At 39.9% G+C, this 14,350-nt stretch overlaps 1 protein-coding gene across 1 annotated transcript in view; it reads left to right on the top strand.

Moving 5' to 3' along the window:
* The window catches only part of CACNA1E (calcium voltage-gated channel subunit alpha1 E), a 351,045-nt gene that overhangs the window by 277,649 nt on the left and 59,046 nt on the right, over positions 1-14,350 (top strand). Inside the window, exons 28-32 of the mRNA XM_032226797.1 lie at positions 1,289-1,449; positions 3,076-3,213; positions 4,539-4,740; positions 6,093-6,257; positions 7,989-8,099. Of these exons, the coding sequence (XP_032082688.1) occupies positions 1,289-1,449; positions 3,076-3,213; positions 4,539-4,740; positions 6,093-6,257; positions 7,989-8,099 (777 nt within the window). The remainder of the gene's footprint in view (positions 1-1,288; positions 1,450-3,075; positions 3,214-4,538; positions 4,741-6,092; positions 6,258-7,988; positions 8,100-14,350) is intronic.

Raw genomic sequence — 14,350 nt, 5'->3', positions numbered from 1 at the left:
GTTTACAGAGTCAGCATATTGCCCCCAACAACAATCCGGGTCCTCATTTCACCCACCTCGGAAGGATGGAAGGCTGAGTCAATCTTGAGCCGGTGAGATTTGAACCGCCGAGCTGCAGATAACAGTCAGCTGAAGTGGCCTGCAGTACTGCACCCTAACCACTGCGCCACCTCGGCTCTTCTCTTCCAAAACACCTCCAGGCACGCAACCAAGCTCAAAGAGAACCAAAGACTCCAAGATGGCTGGTTCCCCACCCCCCAGATTTATGAGTGGCATAGTGCACTTTTTGCATCTACTAGCAGCTCATGGGCACTTAAAAGATGGGGTTTTTCTTACAACCCAGCAGGATGTCTGCTGCACCTAAGTATATATTCCTATAAAACTACAATTCTCAGGATTGTCTTGGAAGAAGAAACAGCTTTTTATTTCTAGAAGATATGCACTGAACAAATCCACTTTGATGAGTGGAAGAGTCTCCCTGCTTTTTGCATACTTAGGAAAGGATTATATTCACACAGGATTTTGTCTTAGCCCTGAAACCTTCCTCCAGTTAAAGAAGAGGTGGCAAACTCTAGGACAATAGCAATAGACAATGCCCGACTAGATAAAATCATCAAAGCATTGATGATGTTAAATAGTCAGGTAACAAAATAGCAATAGCAATAGCAGTTAGACTTATATACCGCTTCATAGGGCTTTCAGCCCTCTCTAAGCGGTTTACAGAGTCAGCATATTGCCCCCAACAACAATCCGGGTCCTCATTTTACCCACCTCGGAAGGATGGAAGGCTGAGTCGACCTTGAGCCGGTGAGATTTGAACAGCCGAACTGCAGAACTGCAGTCAGCTGAAGTAGCCTGCAGTGCTGCACTCTAACCACTGCGCCACCTGTTTTTTTGCTATCCAGTCCTTGCCTGCCTTTTCCTTTCATGCAGACCTGCCCAGTGATTTTTTTGAGGGACTGATCTAGAGAGCAAGAATAGGGCTGAATGTCCACATGGAGCTCCCATCCTATAGTTGTTGCAGCTGATATGCATTAAACAGTACATGGAGAAATAATCATGATTACGCAGGATGCTATATAGCATGACGGACCCAATTATCCTCATTTGTTTAGTATCCTCATAAATTGTTTCATAAACAAATGAATTAGATGCCTTTTGTACAATTAAAGATTTGACAAATGCCTTAACTAATTATAGCTTTGAGGCTCTTGATGTCATCTTTGATAAGAGTATTTTCGCTTCGTTAAGATGAATCACACTTCATGGTTTTATCATTCTCCCTCAGGCAGTCTTTGACTGTGTTGTAACGTCTCTGAAAAATGTCTTCAACATACTCATTGTCTACAAGCTCTTCATGTTCATCTTTGCCGTCATTGCAGTCCAGCTTTTCAAGGGCAAATTCTTCTACTGCACAGACAGCTCAAAGGACACAGAGAAAGACTGTATGTAAGTACAGCACGCAGCACTCAGTCATGGCCTTTCGCAGTTAATATACTATAAAAACTTAGAGGTGCTTCTAAATTAATGTTAGTTTTTTAAATCATTTTCTTCTAATTTTCTGGTTTTGCATGTTTAAGGGACTTTCTGATTATGTAGAAACTAGTGTTTTATTTTTAGGTGACCTTGTTCTACTTCCAAACTGATATGTGCTTAATTATACACTGAATTATAATAGAAAATTGTTCTGGCCCCCTTCTCCGTCCAGTAACGAATGCCGAGACAAGCTTAACTGGAATTTCACAGCACTTTAATTAACAAGAAACAGAAACTTTGGTGGCTGAAAGCCCAAGCATAAACAAGCAGATAAGAACCTTGGCAGCAACTCAGACTTCGACATAGACAGATAACAGCTTCTCCAGCATTATGAATGAAGTTGAACCCTGCAAATCAGACTCCTCCCCGAGTCCCTCCTTAAATACAATCTTGAGAGGAGCCTAATTACAACCAGCTGGGTCCAATTATCTTTTGTAACTGCGCAGCTGTTTTCTCCATCGATCTGCCCGGGGTTGCCTGGCACCCAGGATCACCTCCCTTGTCCCCTCGTCACTACCCCAAGGCCTGACGTCATGAGCAGACTCCCTTCGGCTCTCACTGCTGCTCCATGCCTCAGGCGCCTCCTGATGGCCAACCAGCCTCTCTGTGCCCTGCTCGGAGTCGGAACCCTGTCCAGGGTCCTCCACCTCTTCCAGATCCAACTCATAAGGCCTCTCGCTGTCAGAGTCTGTTTGCAGCTCCAACGGCTCCTGCTGAGCCACAACAGAAAATTATATGGTAAAACTTTAGAGAGAAACATGAGCTTAAGTCCCTATTTTTAATTACTCTAAGAAACTTCTTAATGTTCTTGACCCTTTGGTTTCTATCTGTATTTAATCCTTCCTTACATTTTATGATGATCATTTAGAAAGAGAAAAAAGTAAGTTTAGGGGACATGAAGATACAACAGTAGGTAAGTCGGTTCACCGACAAATGCACACCCGACAAAAGCGCGCCGACAAAACCGTGGTGAGAAAACCGCGAGGTTGAAATCGCGCCCACAGAAGCATACCAACAAACGCGCACCGACGAAAGCGCGCCATTAAGAAACAACGTGAAAACAACGTGAAAACAACGTAATAACGACGTAATAACAGCGTAATAACCCTAAACCTAAAGCTAACCCTAAACCTAACCCTAACTCTTACCTTAACCCTAATCACGCTTTTGTGGGTGCGGTTTTGTCGGCGCTCTTTTGTGGGAGCGCTTTCGACCTCGCGGTTTTCTCGCCACAGTTTTGTCGGCGGGCTTTTGTCGGGCGCGCATTTGACGGGTCACGAGGTAGGTCAATACCTGTTATCTCTTATTCTAAATTCTGCCTTGCTTCTCCCATCCAGTCAAGCTAATTTCTAGCGTCAGAGCCAGTGATATCAGAAGGAAAGATATGGGAAAACTGGATTCCCATGATCAATGCTTCTCTTCCATCCTAGGAATTGTATTTTGTATCCCTGGACCTACATTTTAAGCCTTTTTTCCCCACCCTCCTTATTGTGACAGTATAACAAAAGCCTTTTATTCTCTGCCACTTTTATACTATAGCGGAAACTATATAGACCATGAGAGAAACACAATGGAAGTAAAATGTCGAGAATGGAAGCGCCATGAATTCCACTATGATAATATCATCTGGGCTCTGCTTACGCTCTTCACGGTTTCCACTGGAGAAGGATGGCCTCAGTGAGTATGAATGTTGTTGAATGTATGTTGAATGTTGATTTTATTTATATGCTGCCCTTTTCCCCCGAAGGGGACTCAGGGCGGCTCACAACTCAACCAGGGAAGGGGGATACAAACAAAAAATTAAAAACAACACAAAACAATACATAATTAAAAACACACAGCAGTCATACCAATTCGAGACGGCGGCAACAGTTCTTTAGCCCCAGGCCTGTCGTATTTTCCTTCTTGACCTATAAGTGGATTTGTCTAGCTTTTTCAAGATATAGAACCTCTTAGTGGGGGGGAAAAAACAGTCAAGATCTCCTGATCACAAAATTGTAGCCATATTACCTTTTTTTCACAAAAGAACAAGCTCCACCCTTTCCACTGGACTTTAGAAAAAAATATTATGACATCCCTGCTGTGTTTCATCCCCCACCTCTTTGATTTGGTCCCTTATGGAACTCCATCAGATGTCACAAAACACCTTGTCACTCGGAACACTGACACACATATTGAAAAACTGCTGTACTATGATATTCGAAATGGATTGTTGTAGTTAGCAATAGCAATAGAAGTTAGACTTATATACCGCTTCATAGGGCTTTCAGCCCACTCCAATCGGTTTACAGAGTCAGCATATTGCCCACAACAACAATCCGGGTCCTCATTTTACCCACCTCGGAAGGATGGAAGGCTGAGTCAACCCTGAGCCGGTGAGATTTAAACAGCCGAACTGCAGAACTGCAGTCAGCTGAAGTAGCCTGCAGTGCTGCATTTAACCACTGCGCCACCTCGGCTCTCTAGTTCACCTTTAAATTATGAGAATAATCAGAATATTTAGTGCATTTCCTTTTTAATAATATAATACATGCAATTTCTTTTTCTGAGGCAAATGAATGTATTTTTATTAGGGTACAAAGGCAGATTTCTGAGTCGTGATGCCTTTTTTGCAAAGGCAAAATTCCCCTCTTGTTTGAAGAGTACCTCACATAGAAAAAGAATGGGCTTCTTGAGACATTTGCTGTACGAAAGTGTTCTTCTAAAGCAAATGTAAAGCTAAACGTATACATTCAGAATAATCACAGATTACTATCCTTGAACTATTCTATGGAAGGAAGTTGGGAGGTATAGCTGACTTTCATTAAATTATCAGAAACTAAACAGCCTTCAGTCAATTTACTTGTCATTTTTTGTGTATTCCACTCTACTTTTGATAAATATACTATCTCAAAAGAGTTTCACACTCTTTCAGTGTACAACTAACTTGATAAAAAAAAATAACAAGGAATCATTAACAGGTGATTTTCACTCGCATTTTCTCTTTCTCATTGTGTCCCCAGAGTTCTACAACATTCAGTAGATGTGACTGAGGAAGATCGTGGCCCCAGCCGTAGCAACCGGATGGAGATGTCTATTTTTTATGTGGTGTATTTTGTAGTTTTCCCCTTTTTTTTTGTTAACATCTTTGTGGCTCTCATCATCATCACTTTCCAGGAGCAAGGAGACAAAATGATGGAAGAGTGTAGTCTTGAGAAGAATGAGGTAGTAAGAAGTAACTAGAGCTTAATTTAATCCTGTGCATGACTGGTTCTGCTTAGAGATAGATTTAATTCTGGGTGTTAGCTGGGTGAGTTGTTTCCCCCCCCCTCATATTAACCTCTCCATTGACCTATTTAAGCATGTTACGGGCAAATGGATAAAAGCTTTCTTTTTAATGAGAATCTTGATACTTGGAATCCTAAAAAATCAATAGGCTTTTATTGCCCTAGAATTAAAGAAAAAATGTTGAAGGAGGAGTTGAAAGCAGAATGAAAGTTATCTTATTTTCCATAATGAATAAAATAAATGAAGTTTTCTTCCAGAAATAACTATAAACTATTACTTATATAATAAACATATAGTATATGTTTATATAAACATATATAAAATGTGATTATATATCATATCCTGGCCATAAATTGTTTCATCTTCTACCCTCAAAAGGACGTTATAAGGCACTGCACACCAGAACAATTAGACACAAGGACAGTTTCTCCCCGAATGCTATCATGCTGCTAAACAATTAATTCCCACAATACTGTCAAATTATCTACTAAGACTGTATTCCTATTATTCTTCTCTTCCTTCCTAATACCTATCTCTCTCCTAGTACCTATCTCTTTCCACTTGACTATAACCATGTTTAAAATTTATATTGTTTTATTTGTTTCCTAGTATAATTTCATTGCTTATTAGTAACCTACGACTATAACTAAGTGTTGTATCTTATGATTCTTGATGAATGTATTCTATTTTATTTTTCTTTATGTACACTGAGAATATATGCACCAAAGAAAAATTCCTTGTGTGTCCAATCACACTTGGGCAATAAACTATTCTATTCTATTCTATTCTATTTTATCCAGTGGTGGGTTTCAGCCAGCTCGCACCTATTCGGGAGAACCGGTTCTTAACTTTATAAGAGATTCAGAGAACCGGTTGTTGGAAGAAATCTTTTTTTGGTTTCCTTCCGCTTTACAGGGCTAATCCTGTAAGAAAGGCAGGAAGGAAACATTCTGGTGTTGTTTCTAACCTAATCTTTATTGCCCTGCTTACAAAAACTGCCTCTCGCGTTAACCCTTATTACATTGTAACAGCTAAGGCAAAGTGCCCATTGACCTGAGTAATGTTGAGTTGGCCATGCCCACACGGTCACATGACCACTAAGCCCCGCCTACCCACCTGATCATTAGGACAGAGAACCGGTTGTTAAATTATTTGAATCCCACCACTGATTCTATCCCATGAAAAGATGTTGTTCTACTTCTTTGTACCACGTAGTTGCACATTATTGGTAATAATTATAATAATATGCTTGACATATTCTTGATTTCCTTTTTTTTTTCTCCTTCCAGAGAGCCTGCATTGATTTTGCCATCAGCGCAAAACCCCTCACCCGCTACATGCCTCAAAACCGACACACCTTCCAGTACCGAGTTTGGCATTTTGTGGTCTCTCCATCCTTTGAATACACCATTATGGCTATGATCGCACTTAACACCGTGGTTCTAATGATGAAGGTGAGATGAAACAGAATCAATATTTGAGACAGACGAACACTGCAATTGCAAGTCAACGTCATTTTTTTTAAAAAAAAATACAATTATCACAAGATCGCTAGCTGGTTGTAAACAGAGCATTTGAGAGTCATGAATGGATGAAGTTGCCTTTGAATGAACACTGCCTGTATTTTTCTAAAACGACTGAAGCATTTCTTTATGATCTCAGGGAAGGGGGTTCTTCTTCTCAAGTCAAGGGCTTTCAACTAAAAATTACAGGGGAAAGAAGCTTTTTGAATGCAACCTTAAGAAATGATGTCTCAGTTTGCTTCCTTTTCTGTTTGGTTTTTTTAATAAACCTAAGAGTGGAGGTTTTTATTGATTTTTAACTGAATTGCTCTGTGAGATTTTTCAAGGGAAGTGTAGGATGAAAATGCTTTAAATATATACAAGCGCAAAGTAAATGCTCTGTCATTAAGTGATGTCTCTTCATTTCTTGGGAGCTGTAATTAGAAGCCGTGGTCAGGTATTACATGCCAGAAATGCATCTAAAGGAATTAAAATGGCACATTTCACACTTAAATATATATTGTGGGACCATCTTCTCCCACTGAATTAGTGGGAGCTCAGGAAGGGTGGGCCTGCTCTGGATCCTTTCATTTAAGGCTTATTCTCTTCATGGGCCATGGAGTTGGGCCTTCTCATCCCCCCTCTTTGACTTCACTTCCTGAAATCAGATTACCTACAGATTGAACTCCAGAAAGCCACTATAACCTCTTTCTTTTAAAAAAGAGACTTGGCAGTAGAGCAGATATGAGCAGATTCCCATATTATCAGTAATGCGTAGAGCTTTGAGTGCACATAATTCAGAGGTGGGTTCCTACCAGTTTGCACCTATTCGGTAGAACCGATTCATCAAGTCTACCGAACCGGTTAGAAGAGGTTCCACCAGTGGACCTGGAAAGCAGGCCACACCTACAGAAGAGGTTCCAAAATTTTTTGAAACCCACCACTGGTCCTTGGATTTGATTATTTTACACTATCATGCTCATGTTTATAAAACTCAGGGCCTCTGTGAAAGGTGAGGATGACTACTGTGTTTGTGGTGCAATCAGAACATTGCGTGTGTTGAAGTTGTTTTAACGCAAACCAAAGATGCCTTTTAAAAAACAAGTTTACATCATATTCTTATGCATGCCAGTGCTGTGTGCGAGGTAATTTAAGGTGGTTCTGACAAGTGTCGTCGGCATCTTCATATCCAGTCACATGGGCGGCAAGCCACTCCCACAAAGGAGGCCACACCCACAGAGTAGGTTCGAACAATTTTTTAAACCCACCACTGACATAATTTCATAATTTTACCTACTATTTTATTATAATACTTTCTTACTGAAAGAGGCAAATATAAACCATTCCTGTCCTCCCCACTGAACCTTTCTCCTTTGGCGTTTCTCCATTGTGAGAAATTAACCATTTAAATGATGGTTTTCAGTATGAATGGAGCTCTCCATCTATCCCTCTCTCTCTCTCTCCCCCTCTCTCCCTCTGTCTCTCTTTCCCCATCTCTCTCCCTGTCTCTCCAAGATATCAGAGATATTTCTTTTTAGTGGTAACTGCATTTAGCATTCAATTCACTATTTAGGATGTGCAAATCTTAAAGATATAACCAAACCTCCAGGATTCTTATATTAGCTTAAACTGAAATTCAGAATATTATGATTCATCTTTCTTTCTTTCTTTTTCTTTTGGTAGTACTATTCTGCACCATATACCTATGAATTGGCTCTGAAGTATCTGAATATTGCTTTTACCATGGTTTTCTCATTGGAATGTGTCCTGAAAATCATAGCTTTTGGTTTCCTGGTGAGTAAAATGCATTCAGCATTAGATATTAAACTCTGTTTATGGGCACTGCAGTTTGCATGCACTAAGAATGCTTAGGGATCAGTCCTTGCCTATAGGAATTGCTATATGCATGCCTCAAGTTAAAGTTATTGATGTCCAGAAAAACGGTTCCCCGACAAATGCGCGCTCAACTAAAGTGCGCCTGACAAAACCGCGAGTTCTAAATCGCGCCGATGAATGAGCGCAGAAGCACGCTGACAACAGTGTGCCGACAGAACCACGCTCTAAACCTAACCCTAAACCTAACCCTAAACCTAACCCTAAACCTAACTCTAAACCTAACCCTAAACCTAACCCTAAACCTAACCCTAAACCTAACCCTAAACCTAACCCTAAACCTAACCCTAAACCTAACCCTAAACCTAACCCTAAACCTAACCCTAAACCTAACCCTAAACCTAACCCTAAACCTAACCCTAAACCTAACCCTAAACCTAACCCTAAACCTAACCCTAAACCTAACCCTAAACCTAACCCTAAACCTAACCCTAAACCTAACCCTAAACCTAACCCTAAACCTAACCCTAAACCTAACCCTAAACCTAACCCTGAACGTAAACCTGAACCTAACCCTTACCTTAACTTAAATCGCGCTTCTGTCGGCGTGCTTTTGTCGGCACGCTGTTGTGGGTGCATTGATGATGTTGTGGTTTTCGCGACACGGTTTTGTCGCCACGCTTTAATCGAGCACGCATTTGTCGGGTCACACAGAAAAGCAACATTGGATTTGATGGGGACGGAGCCTCTATGGTACCAAAACTCTCAAACGCCTCTTAATAATAATTAATTAAATAATTAATTAATAATTAAATAAGTAATAAAGGCTGCCTTTTCATGAAACCCCGGATGGGACAAAATTATTTACTTCATGAACAGATTGCTCATTTGAGCATAATTTATCCAGTCCAACATTTGTTTGTCCTTCCCATGTCTTTCCCTCCTGCGGAAAAATCTATTTTTCTTCTTAGTAATCAACTAGATTCCCACGATCATTCAATATTTTTCAATGCTTCCTCAATCCCCAAGAGTCATGGTGGTGCAGGTGTTAGACTGCAGTGTTGCAAGCTAATTATGCCTACTGCCAAGGGTTCAATCCTGACCAGCTCAAGGTTAACTCAGTCTTCCATCCTTCCAAGCTTGGTAAAATGAGGACCCTGATTGTTGGGGAAAATATGCTGACTCTGTAAACTGCTTAGAGAGTGCAGTAAAGCTGTATGGTGTAGTCGTGTATAAGTCTAAATGCTCTTACTAATGTCTTTCTGTATAATTTTTTATAAGAATATTCCTATTATATCACCTTGCCACCTTTCCTCATGCCGAGTTAAGTCTTCACCATACCATTTCTGTTCTGACCCCCTTCGTCCCACACCAACACACACTCCGAGCCAAAGATAAGTTATGGCATTTAATTAACAGACAGACAGGGCCTTGGCAGCAAACTGGCACAGACAAGCCGTGGCAGCAATCCAGCTTGCCAAGCTCACAATAATGTTCTCCGACATTAGTTCCTGAGTTGACTTCTGCAAGAGAGGTGTGTGCACAAGCAGTCTTTTTATAGTCTGGAGAGGAGCCTAATGACCACCAGCTGAGTGCAATTACCTCCTGTAACTGCGCAACTGTTCCTGACGCCTAGTAGCTCTTCAGTGCCATGCATCCAGGAACAACTCACTGCTGGCGTCCGTCTAACTCTCCCTTGTCTCCTCCCCACTGGTCCAAGGTTCAGGTGCCTCCTGGTGGCCAACCACTCCCTCTGCGCGCTGTTCGGAGTTGGAACCCTGTCCAGGGTCCTCCACATCCTCCAGAGCTGACTCATAGGGCCCCTCGCTGTCGGAGTCTGGTGGCAGCTCCAACGGCTCCTGCTGGGCCACAACACATTTCCATCTTCCTCAATACTTTGAGGTCATTCCCCAAATTTTCTGTTGACAATGCCTATAGCTAAGCCACCCTGCACTGCCCCAAATCCTGTTTTAAAAAGTATCTTTAAAGCACCAAGAGAAGTTCCAAAGGACATATATTATGCTTCTTAAAATAAACAAGTATTAAAAGTTAGGCAGATAATTGAATATGGGGAGAAAGAGAAATAGCCAGATACTTCTTAGCAAAAAAAGAAATATCTTGGAGGATGGGGGATTTTTTCCAACCTCCATAGAGCTGCAGAAAATGTTTTATGCCAGTGAAGGATGTACAGACATAATTTATCTACCTAGTTTTTTTTTAAAGTTTTTATTTTTAAATAAACATAAAACAAACAAATATAAAGATACACAGAGTATAAAAACCCTCCTCCAATTACTTACAGTGTGTCGATTGGTTGCAAAACTTTTTTGCTTCTTCATAATAGTCTTCATTTGCAATTTACATAAAGTCTGATATCATCAATCTAATATATATGTATACAATTATTATGATTATTAAACATTCATTTGACTATAGCTATTATTACATCCTTTTTGTGTAAAGTATTTTAAATTTAAAATAAATTTATATTATGGCATTTCATTATATCATCCTGAAATCATCCAATAGTATTACATCTTTATATTCTATTCTATATAGAATTGTTTATCTTTTATAACGAAACTTTTCAGCATCCTCTCCATAATCCTCACTTACAATTTGTGTAAAATTTCATATTATCAATCTAGTATGTGTGTGTATGTATGTATGTATGTATGTATGTATGTATGTATGTATGTGTGTGTGTGTATGTATGTATATGTATGTATATGTATGTATGTGTATATATATATATATATATATATATATATATATATATATATACACACATACATACATACATACATACACACACACACACACACACACACACATATATATGCATTATCATTATTAATCATTTATTTGACTATAACTATTATTACCTTATTTTATAATACTATCAATTTAACTAAGTTTAACTTCATTTTTATTATAACATTTCATTTCATCATCCCGTGTCCTTCCAGTAGTAGTGCGATCCTGTATCTCTTGCCATTTGTAGTATTTGTATTCTAATTGTTTTCTTGATAAATCTTATTTGGAGTTCTCTTGGCACCTTGTTGTTCATTGCATATCTTGTAAAGACTCGAAACCCTCCATCTGTTCTTTCCATCAGCTTGCCTTTATTTACCACTGATGCTTCTGCCAGAATTTCTCTCATTTTTTTCTGCCAGATTTTCTCTCTTTTCTTCTTCCATGTTTTGAGGTTTGAGATAGAGTTCCAGTTCGTTAATCTCTCCTTTCAACATTCCACTCCTGTCATTTCCAACCACGTTCGATTTGCTGTCAATATCAATAATTTTCTTATTGCTCTGTTCATATTTTTTCTTCAATTTTTTTAACTCTATCCTCAAATTTCACCATCGTTTTGTAAATATTCTCAACTCTTCCCTCTATTTTTTCTGGGTTTTTTTGTTCTATATTCTCCATTCTCTTTTTAATGTTCTCTGTACTTATTTGTACCTTTTGAATTTCTAGCATAATCATTTGTAATGTTAGTTCTTTTTCTTCTTCATGTTGCGCCATTCTTCCAGGTTATAGACACTGCCACTAAAATATCCAAGGCTTTTTTTTGTTAAGTTTCAAAAAAGTTCACAATAATCTTTCAAATCAAGGCTTTCTCTTCACTCCAGTCCAGCTATTGATAGTACTCCAGAAGAACACCTGCATAAACAATCTGTACTCTTCCCACTATCCCTTTCAATAAACAAAATCAGCTTTGAAGTATAAAATATGTCAGATGTTCAAAGGGAATAAGAAAAAAAAACAATGTTTCCATGCCTCCAGCCTCTAGGTGGCAGTGTTACTTCTTTTCCCTCTGCTTTTACCCCTCTCTTTAAATTCCAAACTTAAGAAGAAAAAAATTATTAAAAAGAAACAATCCAGCCAAGCGTTGAAAAAAGAAAAGAAATAAATTCATAACCCACCAATATGAAAAAAGAGGAAAAATAGAAGAAAGAAAAAGAAACCAGTCCAATTTAAAAAGTAAGAGGCATTTGTAAAAATTCCATCTATAAAAAAACCCAAAATTAAAAAAGGATAACACACTAAACTTAATTCAGGCTTAATTCGCCGCTTACTCTCTTCTGTCTTCAATTTTAATTTTACTCTAAGTCTTTTTGTGTGTTCTCTTCTCTAATAGTAAACATTTATCTCACCATTTTGACACACACTCTCTTCTGCTTTTCTTCTGTTCAGGGGCTGTCCCAACCTTTTGCAACTTAATGGCTGCTTCTCTGTTGCTGGAAAAAAGGGCTTCTCCTGGATCAATCAGGGACTTTGCGATGTCCTTGGGATCAGCAGGATGTGCCCTTCTCTATCACCGTCTCTATGGGATGGTTTAGGTCCAAAAGGACCGTCCGGCAGCAGAGATATCGACAACAATCTTGGAGCTCCAAGATTGCATGTCGTATCGTCGCGACATCATCCCCGCCCCCCCTCCTAATTTCTCTACCTAGTTTTATGAGTAGACCTGAAATACCATCTTGAATCAAACTAATGGTTAATCAAACCTGATACCCTTTTTCCAAAATGTGCACTTTTCCAATAGTTTGGAAGTCGAATGCAACATGAATGGATACTATGTGTCTTCCTGAATTCCTCAGTGTCTGATTATAAATTCTGGAGTGACCCATTTCCTGAAGTTATAGGAATACCAGTAATCCTTTGGCTCCTGAAATTCTTCCGAAAAGCCTAGCCTTAGAAGAAAATGAAGCTGATGCCTAGATGGATGTAACGACATATAGAAAGAGTGATTCAGTTTAAAGTTGAATTATCCTCTCTGACAATTATCCTCTATATGCAATTTTTATTCATTGGAATATTTGTTATTTGAATTGGAAATCAGATAAATACCCTAGATTTGTCAAAAATTAGATTGACTCAAAATCTGACACCTAACCCAATCCTTAGGGTTCAGGTGAGTGTGGTTCCATTATTTTTTTTACTACTGTACTGGAGCAGAAGATAAAGAAAAACAACCAGGAATCCAATTTCAAGACATAACAGGGAACTTTGGAACTGGCTCACGAAAGCCATCCTTGGTGCATGTTGCAAGGTGTAGCACAATCGAATGCAGGGAAATTAAAACAAATGAATTAGATTGATGTGGACCTCATAAGAAAGTACAGGAAGCTGTACCAATTTCTGTCGGCTAATCGGTTATGCAAAAATGTGAGCCAAAATTTTACTTGCAGGCAGAGAGAAGTTGGCTTTTTAAAAACATATTTAAGGCTATTTGGGGGCATATGCTAACATTTATTTGACTTACCTGCTTGAAAATGGCAGGAGACTATGCCTCCAGGTCAGAGGTGGGTTCCTGCCAGTTTGCACCAGTTCGGTAGAACCGGTTCGTCAAATCTACCGAACTGGTTAGAAGAGGTTCCACCAGTGGACCGGGAAAGCAGGCCACACCTACAGAAGAGGTTCCAAAATTTTTGGAAACCCACCACTGACACACATGCACACACACACACACAGAGACTCACACAGAGAGACAAAGAGAAAGAAAGGGAGAAAGAAAGAAATAAAAAAAGAAGAAAAGAAAGAAAAATTTAGAGAGAGATGAAAGAAAGAAAGGAAAAAGGGACAGAGAGACAAAAGGAAGGAGAGAGAGAGAGAGAGAGAGAGAACACATGGCCAACAAGCCACTCCCACCAGGTCACATGGCTGACAAGCCACTCCCATAAAGGAGGCCACACCCACAGAGTAGGTTCGAAACCCACCACTGCTCCAGGTTTTTTATCATTATTTAGCCTTTGCTCTAGGACAGGTGTGTCAAACTCACGAGCTGCGGGCCAGATGGGTCACACACTGGCCACACCCAGTTTAGCAAAGGGGAAATAAGTCATGATACGTTATGTGACAAAGCAAGTTTGACACACTTGAGAGACCGCCTGCTGCCAATTACCTCCCAAAGACCAATTAGATTGCACAGGGTTGGCCTCCTCCGGGTTCCGTCCACCAGCCAATTCCATCTGGCTACGACCCGGGGGAGGGCCTTCTCTGTGGCAGCTCCGGCGCTTTGGAACGAACTCCCCACAGAGATTCGGACCCTCACCTCTCTCCAGGCCTTCCAAAAAGCCGTTAAAACCTGGCTGTGTTGGCAGGCTTGGGGTTGATGAGCTCCCTTCCCCTGTCGACAGGTGTGGTTCTTGGTTATTTTAAATGCCTGTTTTGTATTTGTATGTTCCCTTTCCCGTTTGAGTTGT

This window comes from Thamnophis elegans, chromosome 11 (assembly GCF_009769535.1).
Source record: "Thamnophis elegans isolate rThaEle1 chromosome 11, rThaEle1.pri, whole genome shotgun sequence".
Lineage (NCBI taxonomy): Eukaryota > Metazoa > Chordata > Lepidosauria > Squamata > Colubridae > Thamnophis > Thamnophis elegans.
This window is presented reverse-complemented; position numbering and strand designations above follow the sequence as displayed.